The 18,679-nt window shown below is 45.2% G+C and overlaps 1 protein-coding gene across 1 annotated transcript in view; it reads right to left on the bottom strand.

Moving 5' to 3' along the window:
• The window catches only part of SLC39A11 (solute carrier family 39 member 11), a 437,903-nt gene that overhangs the window by 395,062 nt on the left and 24,162 nt on the right, over nucleotides 1-18,679 (bottom strand). Inside the window, exon 3 of the mRNA XM_056863058.1 lies at nucleotides 338-496. Coding sequence (XP_056719036.1) covers nucleotides 338-496 — 159 coding nt within the window. The remainder of the gene's footprint in view (nucleotides 1-337; nucleotides 497-18,679) is intronic.

Here is an 18,679-nt window from a genome sequence, read left to right as displayed (position 1 = left end):
TTGGCTTCATTCATTCTTCCTGAAGCTCCTGAACATCTACTACTGGATAGATCTTCAGCATATGGAAGACTTGCATGCTTGCCATAAACTGTTTAATAAGATGTTTTTGTTTTTAATCACTTATTGATTTGGAAATGGGAGGGGTCATCAAGAACGCACTGCCACTACCTTCTGCCCCCAAATCAAGGAGCTGGATTTACAGTAAGGAAGGAATGTGTACATTGTGCAGCACATTTGCTCACTGAGTGCAAAACAAAAACAGTTTCCAGGACACACAATGCAAGTAAAAAATGGTCCTACCTGGCCATGACAATTCAAGACTATAAGGGTTACTTACCAGCCAAGGGAGAAGAAAGTCCGCAAAGTACACAAATGCTGCTCCCAAAGTGAAGCCAACTACTACAGGGAAGAATGCAAAGGCCCCAAACTTCCCGGAGTCCTCAGCCAGTTCAATGGCAGGTGCAAGAAGGGACCAGTAAGAAGCAGCCAGCATGACCTAAACAAAAGAAAGAGTTAATGCCACTTAAACTGCTATATTGTAACCCTCAACTCTTAAAGAGAGACAGTGTGGTGTAGTGATTAGAGTGTTGGACAAGGATCTGGGAGAACCACATTCAACTCTCCACTCTGCCATAGGAGTTTGCTGGGTGACCTTGGGCCAGTCACACACTCTCAGACTAACCTACCTCACAGGGTAGGTTAGATAAAGATAAAATGGATAGGAGAATGTTGTGAGTTGTTTTCAGTCCCCAAAGAAGAGAAAGGTGGGATATAAATGAAGTATTTTTTAAAAATCAGAAAGCTTCTAGGGGAAAGATCACTGTTAAAAACATCGTTCTGCATGTAGGGATGCAAGCCAGTGTTGGTCCACACTTTTTTTTATGTTACCATGTAAAAAACAAGTTCAATAAAGTAGGTAAAAATAAAATCAGAACTTTATTATACACACACACACACATACATATATACATATAAAGACAACACAGAACGTTAACCTCTGCAGAAAAGATGTGGGACCATAGACCCATTTAACACCAAGCTCTGTATGACAATATGGGAGAATCCAATTTAAATTTACTAGTTGGGGTATTTTTTACCCCGCCTGAGAAGCCTACGGCAACCCACTTGGTCTCTTACCTGCCCTACAATTTTAGCCATTCACCAACCCTGTGAGGAAGATTTGGCTGAACAGCAGTGGCTGCCTATAACAGTGCAATTCTATGCAGAGTTACTCCAGTTAAAGCCTACTGAAATTAATGGACTTAGATTGGAGTAACTCCGCATAGAAACTCACTGTAAATCACCCTGTGAGCTACATGGCCCTGGGAGGATTTGAGCCCCAGTCTCTCAAGGTCTAATTGCTACACGGCACTAGCTGTACACAGACTCTAAAACAGAGTCTTTTTAAAGAGCTCTCTGCTTTGCAGTTTTCTACTGAGATATTAGATACTGAATTAGAAATTTTTTGACAGAAGTTCAGGGGTTCCCCCTTCCTTCCCGCTCTGAAGGAAGGTCATCTTGTAAGCATTGGGTGTTTCTCGTTCCCATTGCTTGGAGAGGCAGGACGAAGTTTAAACTAACTTCCTGTCTCGGGGCGAGGAACGCCCACAGCTCCAGTTTTTCTCCTGCCTTTGCGGAGAGAGGACGTCCCAGCCTTAGCTGGGAACTAGCATTGCTAGAATTTAAGAATTTCTTACCCCTTTGTTCCTCCAACTTTGTTCTTTCCCTTCCCTTCCTCCCTCTGTCGTCTCCCTGTCTGCGTTTTCCCCCCGTCTGTTTTTTCGCGCCCGCCCGGACCTTAGCGGCTACGGCTGCATTGCTCCGGTGGTAGGGCTGAGCCGGCAGGGGAGAGAAACCAAGATGGCCGCCTCCGCGGCCCATTCGGAAGAAGTCGAGCTTCTTTCCGACACCGATCGGGACGCAGCCCTCAAAACGATTCCCACCGCCAGCCGCCCGGGCGGACTCGCGGCTCGGTAATCAGGGGAAGATGCTCCGGCCCCCCCCAAGCCCGAAAAGAGCGGCGCGGCTGCTGGCGCGGCCGGGAAGGAAAAGGAAAAAAAGAGCGGAAAAAGACGACCCGCCGCCGCCATCTTAAGAGGAGTGCCGCCTCGACCTCTAAGGTCCTTGCCGGCCCCTCCTCCAACAAGCGGGCAGATTCTTCTAAGGGTAAAGTACCCCCCCCTCGGCTGAGGGTGGGGCCCCTACTAATGTCCCTTTGACCGAGGATCGGGTCCAGACACTGATTAAAAATACCTTTGAGGACCATTTCCTCAGACTACAGAATCTTATTCTGACGGCCCAGAAGGGAGGGGTTGGCACCCAGCAGGGGGATCCCCATATTTTGGAATCACCCTCCCATTCATCCTCTCATTCATCTTCAGCCTCCTCCCCCTCACAGGAAGAACCAGGCTGCAGCCAAAACAACACCCAGTGGTTAACTAAGGCTGCCCTTAAAGCCAATCCCAGGAGGCCTGAACTGCCCATTAGGGATGACGATTCTGTGACCAGCCGGGAAATTATAGCTGGGGATTTGGAGGAAGGAGAATTCATTTCAGATGAAGAGCTCCCCTCCACCCAAGAGCAGCAGCCCAGGCTTTTCCACCATGAGGACTATCAGTCTCTTTGGCCAAGGCATTATTTGCCCTAGACCTCCTGAGCGAGCCTGAAATCTCAGAAGAACCTCAATCTAAGGTTAAACGCAGGGGGTGCAAGGACTATTTTCCCCAGGGAGACTCTCATGTAATTAAGGTTCCCCTTCCTGTACATTTTGAAAATCTTATAAGAGCAGAATGGGACAAACCACTACACAACAAACAGTTTTCAGGCTCTGCTAAGAAACTGTATGACCTGGCTCCTTATGCTATGGAATTGTTAGAGCTCCCTGTGGTGGACGCTGCAGTAACTGCGCTCCAGACCTCAGATTTCTTTACAGAGGACGGGGGCGGGTTTATCAAGGACATGCTAGACAGAAAGATGGATTCTCTTTCCAGGAGAGTCCATGAAGCATCCGCCCTCGCTATACAGGCCAACACCACCACCGCCCTGATAGCTCGCGCTACCAATGCTTGGACTAAGAAACTAATTAAGCTTCTTCCTTCTGCAGATAAAAGAGTAGCCGAGGGCTTGTCTAGGGTTTTGCAGGCTTCCGCCTTCATGGCGGATGCATCCCTGGATGCACTCATCCTTGCCTCCAGAGCAATAGCTTCTAACACTGCTATACGTCGTGCTCTATGGCTCAGACCTTGGCAGGTTGATTATCGATCCAAAGCCATTCTCTTAGCTCACCCCTTCAAGGGAGGCAAGCTTTTTGGAGAAAGGCTGGACAAAATGTTAGTTGACACAAAAGATAAAAATAGATACATGCTAAAGAACCAGCGAAAGGATTCCAGACCCACTCATTATCCTCAAACCTTTCGCTCCTCCCATACCCTTTCAAGGTTCAGACAGGACCAAAGGCGCTCCTCCTGGTCCTCCCAGCGTGGATCCTTTCGCAGATTCAATCGATTCGGGAGACCTCCTCCCTCCCAGCCATTCAAAGGGGACAAATTCGACAAATTTGACAAGTTCCCCAGAACCAACAAACAGTAAAGATTCCGTGGTGGGAGGCAGGCTTCAGGAATTTCTCTCACAGTGGATCACCTCTCAGGCTGATGCCCGGGTACTTCAATCCATTCAATCTGGCTATCTTATAGAATTTCGATCTCCACCCAGAGATAGGTTCCAAACTTCTCCAGTTTACAAAAAACCAGACAAACATAGAATTACCTTGAGCGCCATCTCGCACCTTCTATCCATAGGGGCAATTGAAGAGGTTCCTCTCCCGGAAAGGTCCACAGGAGTATATTCTATATTTTTTACTGTCCCAAAAAAGAACGGTGACTGGCGGGCAATTCTCGACCTCAAATACCTAAACTGCTTTGTCCAAAAGAAAAAATTCCGTATGGAAACCCTCCGGTCCATCCTCGAGGCCCTTCGCCCTGGCTCCTACATGTCTTCAATAGATTTAACCGAAGCATACCTTCACATACCCATTCACCTTTCTCATAGGAGATTCCTCCGATTCAATTATATGGACTTACACCTTCAGTTTAGGGCTTTACCTTTTGGTTTGGCTTCCGCACCACGTGTTTTTTCCAAACTCTTAATCACCATCATAGCCTCACTTCGAAGAGAGGGGATTCAATTGCATCCATATCTCGATGACATCTTAATTTGTGCTCCATCTGCCACCTTAGCATCAGACCATACAAATCGAGTAGTCCAATCACTTCAACTACACGGGTTCATCATCAACAAATCCAAAAGCTCTCTCATCCCGTCTCAACGCATCCGACACCTAGGAGCTGTCATTTACTCCAGCCTTAACAAGGTATTTCTTCCCCAGGACAAGGCGACCAAATTGGCCTTGGCTGCAAGAGTGTTGGCCAGAGCCCCGCATCATCGTCTCATGACCCTTGCAAAATTCCTTGGTTCGATGATTTCCTGCATCGACTTGGGACCATGGATCCGCTTCCATTCCAGACCCCTGCAGAACGCTCTTCAGCCCTTCCAGCTCCTTATCGCCCACAAGATAGACAAGCAGATAAACCTCACCACAGATGCCAGAAAGAGCCTAAATTGGTGGTCCAACACCAACAACCTCACAGGCGGACAACAGTATCTTCATCCACCACCAATCCAGGTATTCACAGACGCCAGCCTCGTGGGCTGGGGAGCAACCGTCTTGGGCACCTTCACCCAGGGCATCTGGTCCCCATCGGAGTCCAGAAAGCACATCAATCTTCTAGAGCTGAGGGCAATCCATCTGGCCCTCCTAAAGTTCCAGTCCATTCTGCACCATCAGCATGTCCTCATCAGGACGGACAACGTGGCCTCCAAGGCCCATATCAACAGGCAGGGCGGCTCGAGATCCAAGGAACTGAACAAGGAAACCATCGCCATCCTTTCTTGGGCGGAGAAGCATCTTCTTTCATTAAAAGCGGAACACATTCAGGGTTCACACAACTTCAAGGCAGATTGGCTGAGTCGTCAACCGATCATCGAGGGAGAATGGTCCTTGGATCCCCAGATCTTCCGGCAAGTAACGGAACATTTCAGATCCCCAGTCCTAGACCTGTTTGCCACAGCCCAGAACCGCCAGGTCCCTCGCTTTTTCTCCAGATTCTTCCACAGGGAAGCGGAGCAAGTGGATGCCCTACTGTCCCCATGGCCAAAGGGCCTCCTCTACGGCTTCCCTCCTCTTCCCATCCTCCCAAAAGTGATTCGGAAAATTCGACAAGAGAGGGCGGAGATCATCCTAATAGCTCCCAACTGGCCACGCCGCCCTTGGTTTCCGGCTCTGATGGAAATGTCACTCCATCCTCCATGGCATCTACCAACATCGCACACTCTTCTCAGGCAGGGTCCCATTTGCCATCCGGATCCAAGTTGGTTTCAATTAACCGCTTGGAGATTGAAAGGAACAGGCTTTTAGCCCTCAGCCTATCTCAAGAAGTTATATCTACCATCCTACAGGCTAGGCGCCCTTCCACCAACAGAATTTACAACTATACGTGGAAAACCTTTGCTAGGTGGTGCATTTGCAAACACACTGACCCTACCTCCCCCTCCCTACCGCAGCTTCTCCAATTTCTACAGGATGGCGTCCACCAAAAACTCAGGGCCGCCACTCTTCGCAAACAAATTGCAGCCATCGCATCAGTTTGTCCCTCTATTGATGGGATTCCTCTTTCCTCACATCCCCAGATCAAGGCCTTCATAAAGGGAGTGGAACAGTCTACCCCCCCAGTGGCACATCGCTTTCCCACCTGGAGACTCAATACGGTCCTAACGGCTCTGACTTCCAAACCCTTTGAACCACTGAAAGAAGTTCCTCTAAAATTCCTTAGAATGAAGACCCTATTCTTAACTGCCATCACCTCTGCCAGATGGGTCTTGGAGCTGAAAGCCCTCTCCGTTCGCAGTGACTTATGCATTTTCCACAAAGACAGAGTCGTTCTCCGGACTGACCCTTCCTTTACCCCAAAAGTTCAATCAAGATTTCATCGAACTCAGGACATTAATCTTCCTTCTTTCTGCCCCAACCCTTCCAATCCCAGAGAAGCAGCCTGGCATACACTGGACCTGCGACGGGCATTACACGTATACATCTCCAGAACCGCCTCATTTAGAAAAACCGAATACCTCTTCATCTCCCTCAATGCTCCCAACAAGGGCCTCCCTATGTCTCGCCAATCAATCAGTTCAACTCTCAGAGACTGTATCAAGGAAGCCTACTTAGCAAGTGGCATTCCGGTTCCTCATGGTATCACGGCTCATTCCTTACGCAGTACCGCCACCTCAGCCGCTTTATTCAAACAGGCATCAACTGAAGAGATTTGCAGAGCCGCCACGTGGTCCAACCCTTCCATGTTCATTAGACACTACCATATAAACACATTAGCTTCCGCAGAGGTGGCATTTGGTAGGCGCATTCTACAACACGTAGTGGAAGATGAGGACTCAGGTTCCCCCCCAAAATAAGGGCTCTTGGACATCCCAATGCTTACAAGATGACCTTCCTTCAGAGCGGGAAAGGTACATTGTTTACTCACCGAGAAGGTCCTTTCCGCTCTGAAGTAGAAGGTCATCTTGCCCACCCAGAGATGTAACTCATCTTCCACGGGTGGCTATCTCCTGGTTAGCCAACTATATCACATCAGTATACATTCACACTTACGGGTTTATAGAAATTTATAGAAGTTTATTGTATTCAGTAGGCATCATACAGTCAGTGTTGTGTTTTTTCCTGTTCTTTGTTCATATGTTACCTGTTGATTGTCTCTCGTGAGCTCTTAGTAGAAAACTGGAGCTGTGGGCGTTCCTCGCCCCGAGACAGGAAGTTAGTTTAAACTTCGTCCTGCCTCTCCAAGCAATGGGAACGAGAAACACCCAATGCTTACAAGATGACCTTCTACTTCAGAGCGGAAAGGACCTTCTCGGTGAGTAAACAATGTACCTTTTCATTTAGGGTTGCTCAGCCATAGGCTTGCCAGGTCCCTCTTCGCCACCGGCGGAAGATTTTTGGGGCGGAACCTGAGGAGGGCGGGGTTTGGAATGGGAGGGACTTCAAATGCCATAGAGTTCAATTGCCAAAGCAGCCATTTTTCTCCAGGTGATCTGATCTCTATCGGCTGGAGATCAGTTGAATTAGCAGGAGATCTCCTGCTACTACCTGGCTGTCACTCAGCCATGACATTTTACTTTAATGCACAGGAACAATGTTCTGTGGGTTCAGAAGCAAACCTCCCCCCACCCCCCGCAAATCTGAAGTTAATCAAATGATTGAGAAATACTGGAGAGGGGATGTTTTCAAGCTTCAAGCTTGAACCACATGGAGTTGGTTTTTATTTAGCTCATTATTTGATGCACAGATAACCACTCAGCCTAGAGCTTTACTTGCAGTGTTTTCAACCTTGTCTGAACTAGTGATACAGCTGGATCCTGGGAAACGACCCAAATGCAGGTAACAAAGATACTGTAAAGCAAACAAACCCAGCTCTACTAAATCCCTGTTCAATGCCATGCTTTCTGAATCTTGCAGTCTGCACTGAAGTTTTTGACTGTGTTTTCCTACACATTGTTATAAAATGTACCAGACCACATATTAAAGCAAACAAGAAACCCTATTCCCAAAATTCCCAATACACCCTTTCTCAATCTTACAGTAAAACTAATGTATCAAACACAGCATCACTTCAGATTCAACACAGATTATGTTATATAGTCTGTGAGGCTTGCTTTTGTAACCAGTCATACCTTATGAAAACAGGCTTTTCCAAGGGGATTTTGTAGCAAATGCAGTCTGAGCAAACCACTGTAGGATTTCAAATCTAAAGCACCTGATAATACACTAACATTTTGGGAGCTATGGAAAAATCTGTTATCTCTGTTTTAATGAAGAGCAGCTGGGTAGTTTCCCAAAAATAATAATATAACTTTTGTACTTTAGCCCCATTAAGTTTCAGGACAATTTACAGCAAGTGGCAAAGAGATCATTCACAAGACCATTTTGTGCAGATTGGTTTCTCTGTATGTCCACACCACTCCCCTATTACTTTAACCACCATGAAGCACACAAAATCTTTGAGGACACAAGAAGTTATCCATGCAATCCTAGGCACAGTTTCTCCAGTCTAAGTCCATTCAACTCAATGGATTGCATAAGATTGCATGTTAGTCCCATGTATGCTTCGTGGCCCCATTCTAATTAAAAGTTGCATCCACTAATAGCAGAAAGATGTAAATTGGCTTCCCAAATAAGGTGGGAGCAATTTCACATAACCTTGTCATCCACTAAACTTTTCTCCTAATGTCTTGCAGCCTTCATTTAGAGAGTTAAGTACAGCTGAACTGTGCCCTGATTTAATGAGGAATGCACTAGATTCTAGCACCACAATAATTTCTTCTCTCTCTCTCTCTCTTTTAAGGAAAGGGAGAAAAAAAGGGGACAAGATAGATAGAAATCAAGAGAGTAACAGAAGGTGAGAATATATCTTAAAGGTGCCTCATGCTTTTTCCTGAATGCCCAAATTAACAGCGCATTCCTGAAATGCGCCGGCGGCCCAACCCAAAGGCCTCAGGAGGCCGATGAAGGCCTCCGCTGGTGCAGGAGCCCACACCGCCGGCACCCAGAAGGCGTACACCGGCGTGAGTGGCCCCAGCGTTGGCGTGCAGGCCTGGCCGGCAGTCCCCAGCCGCTGCTGCAGCGCTTGGCCTGGACGCCAACGCAGTCTTCCGCGGGCCTCTGACCGTTGGCACAGGCCGCAGCGGCAAGCTGGGAGGCGTTCCAGTGCCCCAGGAGGCATTCCCAGGGCAATCCGGCGCCGGCCAGGGCCGACATTAGTGGGCCTCCCGAGCCGTTTTGGCTTGGGAATACCCCTTTTTGTTATTGTCAAGATACACCAGCTTTTTGCTGGTGTATCTCCTGTGCAACTCTATGAGGGTTGCACAGGTTTTTTGCACAGGGCGGAGGTTTCGGCAGTGCCTCCTAAGCCCGGCGCAAGCATTCCTTTCAGGAATGCACTGTAAGTGTTAGTTGGAAGTTAAAAATTAATCCAGGAACCGAGAAGACTGAGGACTACAATCTTGAACCACTGATGCTGTCCCTTTCATCCCACCATATGGGGAATAGTCTCCATTAAATGATCAATCTAAGGTTTATACCTGAGATAAACTTAGAATGACAACAATATGAAAAAGTATACAAAACTCATGAATTCTACCAGCAGGAACTCTAAGGCCATCAATAGGAATTTGATGTGCAAGTTTAAATGGCAGATGCATGTTGTCAAGACAAGAACATATAAACAGTGAGCCCTAAGAAATCCTGTGTTTTCCTCTGAACTGGACTCAAACCAGAAAACACACTGCCAAAGCAGCAAACAAGAGATAATTACACTAATTCCACTGAAAAATAATAATGTCACAAAAATCACTCTAAATAGGTGGCTGGGGACTGACCAATAGAGGGCCAAAATTGCCTGTGATTCCTAAAGAAAACTAGCCACTGTTTGGCTCATTTTTTTTAAATACATTTTTATTTTTTCACTCTAAATGTTACAAACTAAAACTACAATACATACAATATCACATAGACAACACAACCACGTGCCATACACTACAATATACCTATACATACTTTGCCAGAATGCACATAAAACATTTGATTTCATTATGAATTCATCTAACGTAAAAGTCTACTATACTATTAATTATTAACAGCCTTATTATAATAACCTTACAATCATTATATTTATACTTTGCCTTAATCTCATGTCTTGCCCCCCATCCATCTATAATAATTACCATCTTATATTTTCCCCCAGGGGATTAAAACCTTATTCATATACTATTATATCCACATATAAACATCCCCAATACTAGTAGAATTTATCTCTAATAACAAACTTATGTAATACAAGAGCTTAAAAGATAGCCAGTTTGCTCACCATTCAAACAAGCCTTACATAACATATAAGTAATACAGTTCAGTTTTTTAACTCTTCACTGGATCTTATTCACTAGATTTGTCAGCTTTGCCATCACTGCATACTCTGCTAATTTGTTTCTCTGATCTTCAGTTTATAGACCTTTTTCTGACTTCCACTTTGATGCAATAGCAACTCTTGCTGCAGTGATCATATATCTCTCCAGTTCCTCTGAAGACCTTCTTATATCTGCTGGTAGCATTCCCAACAGCATGCTTTCAGAGTCCAATGCAAATTTTAAGATTTAAGATTTTCTGCATTTCTGAATGAACATCTGTCCAAAACTTTTTGATCTTCTTACATGCCCATCATGTATGCTAGAAAGTCCCCTCTATCTCTTTACATTTCCAACAATGACCACTTGTCTTCTTGTTCATTTTCTGGATATCCCTTGGTGTCATGTTACCAACAGAAAAACATCTTGTACCAGTTTTCTCTCAAGGACTTGCTGTGAATTTAATTGATTTACTCCGTAGCTGCTCCCACTGCTGCATCTTAACCTCCTCTCCAAAGTTTTGCATCCATTTCACCATACAGGGTTTGATTTGTTCTGATTCAGTACCATATTTAAGTAGCAATTTATATATTGTCCCCAGCAGGTGATCTTTGTAATCAAAATCTTGAACTCTGTAAACTCTCACAGTTTGCCAGATGCTAAGCAATCTTTTCATAGTCTTGATGTCAGTTGGCAGTAGGTAAGCTATTGTATATTTTTGTTCTCCTCCTTGATTGTCTGCCACAATCTAATTTCTCCACATACACTGAGCATGTCCTGGTATGTTATATTATCATTTTGGCTTCTTTCGGTCTTATCATAATATGCTTTCTTTGGCACATTTTAAAGAAAACAATCACTTATTTACAGCCTCTTGCCCCAACCAAAAGTAGAGTCAAAGTGCCCCAACTTCTCTTTAAAATTCTCCCAGCTCCTATTACTAGTGATGCCATCACTAAATATGAATAACAAGGGGCAAAGGAGGCAAATATCTGTGCCTTTTTAAAAGTTCTTTAGCCTTTTCTCAGTTCTTTAACTCACTGATCACTACTGGCAAGTTACAATATCCTAACTAGGTCACACCCTGACCCAAATTGGATTCCACCAGAAGCACTGTCACCTTTCCTCTGTTTATTTTTTTTTAAAGAAAATAAAAGATAGAGACAAAAAGAGAAAAAGAAATATATGATTATGCACACCTCATACTGCCAGTTGATATTAGACAGACAGGACATTTGAAGACTACTGTCCACGCCCAACTAACTTTTCTTACTATACAATACCGCAAGAAATATCCCAGACAACTTCTGCAGTATTTGTTTCATTTCTGTGCATCTGGGGACTCCTTTTTGTTCGGGGGGGGGGCTTTATGTTTGCTCGCTTTGGTTTTCATCAGAATTTCCTTTCCTTTCTGTGATGTGACTTCCATACACTTCAAAAATATTTTCAAAGCCTGAGTCTATCAACAAATTGTATTTGCAAATATGCTCTATTTACATAATCCTGGCTGTAGGCGCTATATAACACAGAAATAGAATCTGCCATAACAGCAAAGGCAAAAAGGAAACGGTGCTAGAAAAGGGGTGCTTCATAAGCTTCTAGCACAGTGATGGCGAACCTTTTAGAGACCGAGTGCCCAAACTGCAACCCAAAACCCACTTATTTATCGCCAAGTGCCAATACGGCAATTTAATCTGAATACTTAGGTTTTCGTTTAGAAAAAACAACCCATACATTCACATATTTTGCTTTAAAAGAAAAACACAATAATAGAGCTTTCAATGATACAAACAACTTTTTATTGAAAGGTAAAAGTTTGCATTTGGCATGCATCTCTCCAGGACTCGTCCTCTGCTCAGCCACCGGACATTATTGTACATAAGTAAACAATTATACTGTGCCTGAACCTCCTCAAGAAGTGTTTGAAACTGTCGACAATTCAGAGCACGAGCCATGATGTAATTCACCATTTTTGTGACATCTTTGAGGACATCGTCAAATTTTTTGAACAATTAATGTGATTTTTGCTGTTGTGTGCATGCTGATAATTTGTCTACCCTTGGCTCATACTTTGTAAGTTTGAGAGCAACACATGCAGCACTCAGGTCATCTGTTAGCCTGTTTCTGGTGACAGATTTTATATAATTCCAAGCTGAAAACAGCTGCTCACAAGTTTAAGATGATCCAAACAAAGGAAGGAAAGCAATCCCAAATGCTTTCATTGACATAAAATTATTTGGCAGAGAATTCCACACTTTAAGGATTTCATTTTCAGAACTAACTGTGCTATCCTTTGGCATCCCTTCTATCTTCTCAAGATAGAGCTTTCTTGAAATTCTATTAGCTCCATTTCCAGATTTTCTAAATCTAACCAGTGTAGGCAGGAAAGATCAAGTTCTTCAAATTTGGCTTTATCTGGAGAAGTAAGCAAACACAGGGTTGTCTCCATCTTACCGAACTGTAAAAATCTGTTACTAAAATTCACCTTTGCAGCTGCTACAATGCTAGAAAATTCCTTGTAGATTTCCTGATGGCTTGTAGGATTGTCTGCAAATGTTGTAGAATTTTCTAAATGCTTTTTTAGATGGGCAGGGCCCCAGACAAACTGAAGACCGGCGGGGCCCCGACAAACAGCTGAGCTGCCCCGCAGCTCAGCTGAGAGGGGGGCGTGGCAAGGTGCTCAGCCACAGTCTCCCAGTCCAAACTGAAGACGGGTGGGGCGAGAGAGAGGGAGGGGCTTGCCCCGGGTGCAAGGAGAGGGAGGGCGCCATCGCAGGCTTGGGGAGCATGGCCTTGGGGAGAAGGTGCACTGCCCTCAGTGCCCTCACCACGGCAACACGGCACAGCCCCAGGCAGACGCGACGGGTCCGTATGCCCACAGAGAGGGCTCGGCCTGCCGGCTGCGGCACGCGTGCCATAGGTTCGCCTACATGGTTCTAGCATATTACCAGCCCTTAGAATGGAGGCTTCCCAAACACTTCTAGGCAAGAAAAAGAGCGAAGAGATTAAAAAAAGAGCTAAGTTTGTTAGTGCTATCTTTGATGGGAAAGGAGTGCTAACCTGACATAGCTTATACTGTAAAACAAATGCTTCAGTTCTTGCAGGCAAGGGTAATAACTTGAAATACAATGCTATTGCCTATTTATGCTTTTACATTAAAAAGCACAAGGCATCAAAGAAGGGACTGTACATGCAAGAATTAAATTTAAAAGAAATTTAGGGCTTCTAGACCTAACAGCTCCATGTGGTATGGGGGGCAATGGAATGAGACCACTTCAGTGTAGGATCCTGCATGAATCTCCTGGCAGTCGACCCAGTTTTGTTCATGCAGCCCTAATGCTGCCCTAATGCTGCCTAAATTACCTTATCAGTGTCTCACAATATAGAACCTCTGACTAGGATGATGAGTTTCCTTGAGAAGAGCAGGAGCCTCCCATTCCACCCACCACCCCTAAAAAAAACTTGCTGTAGAGACCGTTGGAACTGAAAAGGAAACCAAAGACTGCCAATCTCCAATTTCCAATACATGGTCAGATAAGGGGTTGGGGAGGGAAAAAAGGAGAGAAATTTCTGAGGTGCGGCTGTATTAATCTGATGCAGCGGTTGGCTCCCAACCTTTTTTGGTATGGTAACCCACAAGTCCAAATTTATTTCACATGGTGATCCATCCAGGGCTGGCCCAAGGTTTATTGATGTCATAAGCAAACTATGTCTTTGGCACCCATCTATTGCAGCGTTCCATTTTCTACTGCGCCCAACCAGATGTTTTTGAGTAACCATCAAACATCACACAAAGAGTGCAAGCAGCCCCCACTATGAACCCCAAGCAAGTGAGTTCATCTCCTCCTCCTCTGCCAACTGGGCCAGAGCTGGAGTTTGAGGAGGTGTGTTTGGGGGGTGCTGGGTTGAGGAGATATGTGAAGGTGGCAGTGAAGAGGTTAGCAGCAAGGGGCTTGATGCAGTACATCTGCCATAGCAGGTAGAAGACAGAGCTCATGAACACACATGCCTCTTTCTATCCTCCTCTGGTTTTTCCATGCTTAACAGCTCTCCCCCTTCTCCCCTACTTTCTTTCAGCTACCACCACAAAGTTATTAGTTGTCTGATGGATTTCTTACCCTCATTATTGTCGCAAAAGGGGAAAGGGAGATGTGACAGATCGAATGGAGACTTGGATTTTTCAGGGAAATTAGGTCTGTCCGAAATTTGATGGCCCGCAGAGGCTCGTGGTAAAAGTTCAAAACAAAAGGAATGTATTTATACCAGAAAGGCAGGAGGAGGATTTATGCAGGTAAACTTGGATTTCAGAAAGGTATTAGGCTATTCCAAAAACAAACAGAGAGTGGACACTTCACAATAATATATAGTTACACAAGTGAGATGTGTTTCTTCTAGATCAGTGGTTCCCAAACTTTTCAGGACTTGGTTCCACAGACTCAACCCCAGCGCCTCCTACCCTATCCAACAACATAGTTGAAGGGGCCGCCTCTAGTGCCCCCCCTGCTGTCCCCTCACCTCTCAGTGCCCCCTAGGTAATCCCACCGCCCCCCAGGGGGTGCTACCGCCCACTTTGGGAACCACTGTTCTAGATGGTATGGCTAAATTCACTTCAGGATACTAGATCTTTGTTTTCACGGAGAGGCTTGTTTTTGTTTGTCAGTTTCTTGTTTCGATTTCCCTTGAGTTGGCTTTAAAACACACTCCAGTTTCCCTTTCTGGAGTAAGGAACTACACGACACTCGCCAACAATTTAACACCTAAACTGGACTGGGATTACGCAGGACATTAGAGACTAATTCTCCTCAACCTTACTTAGGGATCACTCAGTACACCTGAGACGACACCCCTCTCCCTGGTTTTTGAGAACTCTTTTTCCTCCCAGTGTCAAAACCCAGGCGCACTGTATTCACTCGGAGTTAACGTCCTTATGACCCCGTTGCTGATTCTGTATTAATCAAACAGCTTAAACTCGTGTTCCTTTATGTGTCACCCCGAGGACTAAACCGCCCACAGCTGCCACCAGCTTCTCAGAGCTCTGCCCGTCCCGAACTCTGGAGCCGAACTGCCCCTCTCGCTGACTGAGAGCGGGATGTCCCACTTTCACTCGCCACTCCCAGGGCTCCCTTTAGCTGACCATCAATGGCCTCTAAGGCAAGCCCAGCATCCCGGATTCTATTGCCTTCTTCACAGGAGACAAGAATGCAAGAAGCTGGCAAGGAGGCAGAGGAAAGAGAAGGATGCAAAGGGCAGAAGCAGCCATGAGAGAGGGCTGGCCTATGACACCCTTACAGAGGCTATATGATCCCCTTTTGGGTTCTGACCTACAGAGAGACTACTGTGGCACTTCAGGGGCTAACAGGTTTACTGTGGCAGATGCGTTCATAGACGAAACCCTATGGCAGGGGTGGCGAACCTTTTTTCTGCCAAGGGCCATTTGGATATTTATAACATCATTCACGGGCCATACAAAATTATCGACTTAAAAATTAGCCAACCAAGCCCCAAGCAGGCAGCTGCCCCAGATGACACCACCCCCCACCCACCCCCCGCACGGGCAAGCAGGAAGGCATCCAACTCGTGGCGCACTCGCCCACCTGGTGGCACAGGATGGTCTGTTGAACCAGCTGGGCGTAGCTGTCCAGCCGCATGCCGGAGTTGCTCCTGCTCTGAATGGTAGGGGATTGCCAGTCTTAGATCCTTCTGAGCTAGAGATCTGCCAGAACCCACAAAGGGCCAGACCAAATGATTTCACGGGCCTTATACGACCCCCGGGCCTGACGTTCCCCACCCCTGCCCTATGGAGTCCACAAAAGTTTATGCATAGGAAAAGTATACATCTTTTAAGCAACCAAATACACTTTTTTTTGTTACAGGGCAGGAGTGTCAGCTAAGGCTTTCTGTCCATCCTGGATAAAACAAGATGGTTCTTTACATAAACAAAATGGAGTTTTAGTTCGCTCCGTCCTTCCCCGTTTGCACTCTGTCCCCCCGCCCGGCATCTGCACCACAATGGAGACCCGCCCGAGTAATCGCTAGTACGATACCAGGTCCCGCAGAGCAATGCCTGGGAACCCTGGAGATCGTCTATTGCACACGTTAAATTCTTGTATGCGTTTTCTTAAGTAGTTACCGGCAGTTTACTTCCGGACTGACACAAACAGGACACAGGGTCTTATTCCAAGACATTGAAAGACTGGACAATTCTACCAACTATTTTGTCAGATTGCACAGAGAAGCCATTGAAATTCATAAACATCAGCACAACTTTAACAGAAAAGAAGAGAGTTTAAGAATGAATAAGGCTTGGCTTCCTGCCCTGAAAACTTCCAGACTAACAAAGACTACAGTCCACAATAGCCATGCAGATTAGCCTTGGATTCTCACATTAACAGATCACTTCAGGATACAATAGTTCCATATTAACATACCACACCCTCATTAGCACATTATCTTGATACTTACAGGACAATGATTAGCTCATTACCTTTTTTGCAGGTCAATGATTCAGCTCAAACCCAACCCCTTTCTGATTATATATTACTCTTCCTACACACTTGACACTGAGAGACACTGTCCTTCAGTGTTACTCCTCTGAAGATGCTTGCCACAGCTGCTGGCGAAACGTCAGGAAAGAAAATACCAAGACCACGGTTACACAGCCCGGATAACCTACAAGGACCAATACTTCCGTATTGTTTCCTTGTATCTGAACTATTAAGACAACTCTGCCGCTCCTCGTCCTTTTGTATTGTACCCTGAACATAATCAACCCCATTGTATGTACCCTATAAATGTCCCCATGCCTGTATTCTAGCCTTAAGTTTCTATGACTTGCTGAACTCGCTGGCTTTCTTAATAAAACTTTAAACTCGCGACTACGTCTGGAGTGAAGTTCCCTATGCAAGCAACGCAATGAGGTGCTGAGGTCTGACAAGGAGCAATTTTGCTTTTGCTCTCTTTGGTTTTCATCACGGTTTTGCTTCCTTTAAGACTGCCTCAGTTTCTGAGGGGGAAAACAGGGAGTGCTCACATTTGATCATTTCAGAAACAGCTGCTGGGGGGCAGAGAAGTGGAAGAGTGTGCAATTTGTCAGCATTGATGCCACACACATACTGACAGCGATGAACACAAATTAATTCTGGAATCGGAGAAGGGACATGGTAGCCGCATTTACCCAAAAAATGACCACTTGACCCTTTAAATGCTGGGAAACTTCATTCTTCCTCACAGCTTAGGTGCTGAGGAAAATATGCTTACTGAGAGTCAGTGTGGTGTAGTGGTTAAGAGCAGTGGTTAGGAGCAGTGGACTCTAATCTGGAGAACTGGGCGGGTTTCTCCACTCCTACACATGAAGCCAGCTGGGTGACCTTGGGCTAGTCACAGTTCTTTCCAAACTCTCTCAGCCCCACCTACCTCACAGGGTGTCTGTTGAGGGGAGGGGAAAGGAAGGTGATTGTAAGCCGGTTTGATTCTTCCTTAAATGGTAGAGTAAGTCGGCATATAAAAACCAACTCTTTTCCTTTTTCTTTAATCTACTGTATTTTCAGCCCACCCTTCCTTCAAGAGCTCAGAGTAGCACACACAGTTCTCCCTTGTGAGGTTGGCTAGTCTGAGATACACACAGACCCCAGATCAGCCAGTGAACTCATGGCTGAATTGGGATTTCAAACTGGGTCACCCAGGCCCTCGCCCAACACTGGCGAATCACACTAGCTCTCCTGACTCTATCTTTGCTCAAAGCAGCTTACATTTCAAAATATTAAATGCTACCATAAAAATGACAATAACTAAGTTACAATCAACAAACCAGAACCATTGCCCAAAAAGCAATCAGAGATTCATGAGATCAATCAATTTAATTGTACCCCAGTAAAACAGCAAACACTTGCCACCTAACCAGAAAAAGGAACCAGAAGACCTCAAACTCAGCCACCAGATATCTAAAATAATGTGGCAATCAACAGCTTTGAAAGTTTGGCTAGAAATGATGCCTTTCACACACCACCCCCTGGGAAAACTATTCCAAAGGGTGGGCTCAACCATAGAAAGGGCTGAAGATGTTATGGAGAGGATGGGAGGGTGGGTCTATAAATTGAAAGGTGCTCCTTCAAGCAGGTGTGCCCCAAATCATGAGGGGCTTTATAGATTAAAACCAGCGCCTAGAGAGTTGCATCTATAAATGTACAGCTGAATAATAATTAAGGGAGGAGTCAGGTACTAATGTGTGAAACAAACCATATATGAACTGGTACCCAACCGATATGGAATTATTCTCAAAACTCACAATAATGTATTTATAAATGTATTTGTATATACATGAATAACAATTCAATAATATAGTTACAAAGCAAAGGTACGTCTTACATTTGTAATACAAGTCCTACAAATAAACAATTTTTAATTCAAAATTAATGGAGACTCTATTGCCTTTTTTATATATGCAAACCTTCTTCATATACAACCTAAGAAATTGACCAAATGGCAAGTTTTTCTTTAAGGAAGGTGGATGGTAAGACTGGTAATGCAAAAGAGAATTACGATCCATAGGCTTAGTATATGTGTGTAAAGAGCCGTCAAGTCGCAGCTGACTTATGGCAACCCCTTTTTGTGGGAGGGTGGGGGTTTCATTGCAAGAGACTAACAGAGATGGTTTGCC

The sequence above is a fragment of the Euleptes europaea genome, chromosome 1, assembly GCF_029931775.1.
Source record: "Euleptes europaea isolate rEulEur1 chromosome 1, rEulEur1.hap1, whole genome shotgun sequence".
In the NCBI taxonomy this organism is placed as follows: Eukaryota; Metazoa; Chordata; class Lepidosauria; order Squamata; family Sphaerodactylidae; genus Euleptes; species Euleptes europaea.
This window is presented reverse-complemented; position numbering and strand designations above follow the sequence as displayed.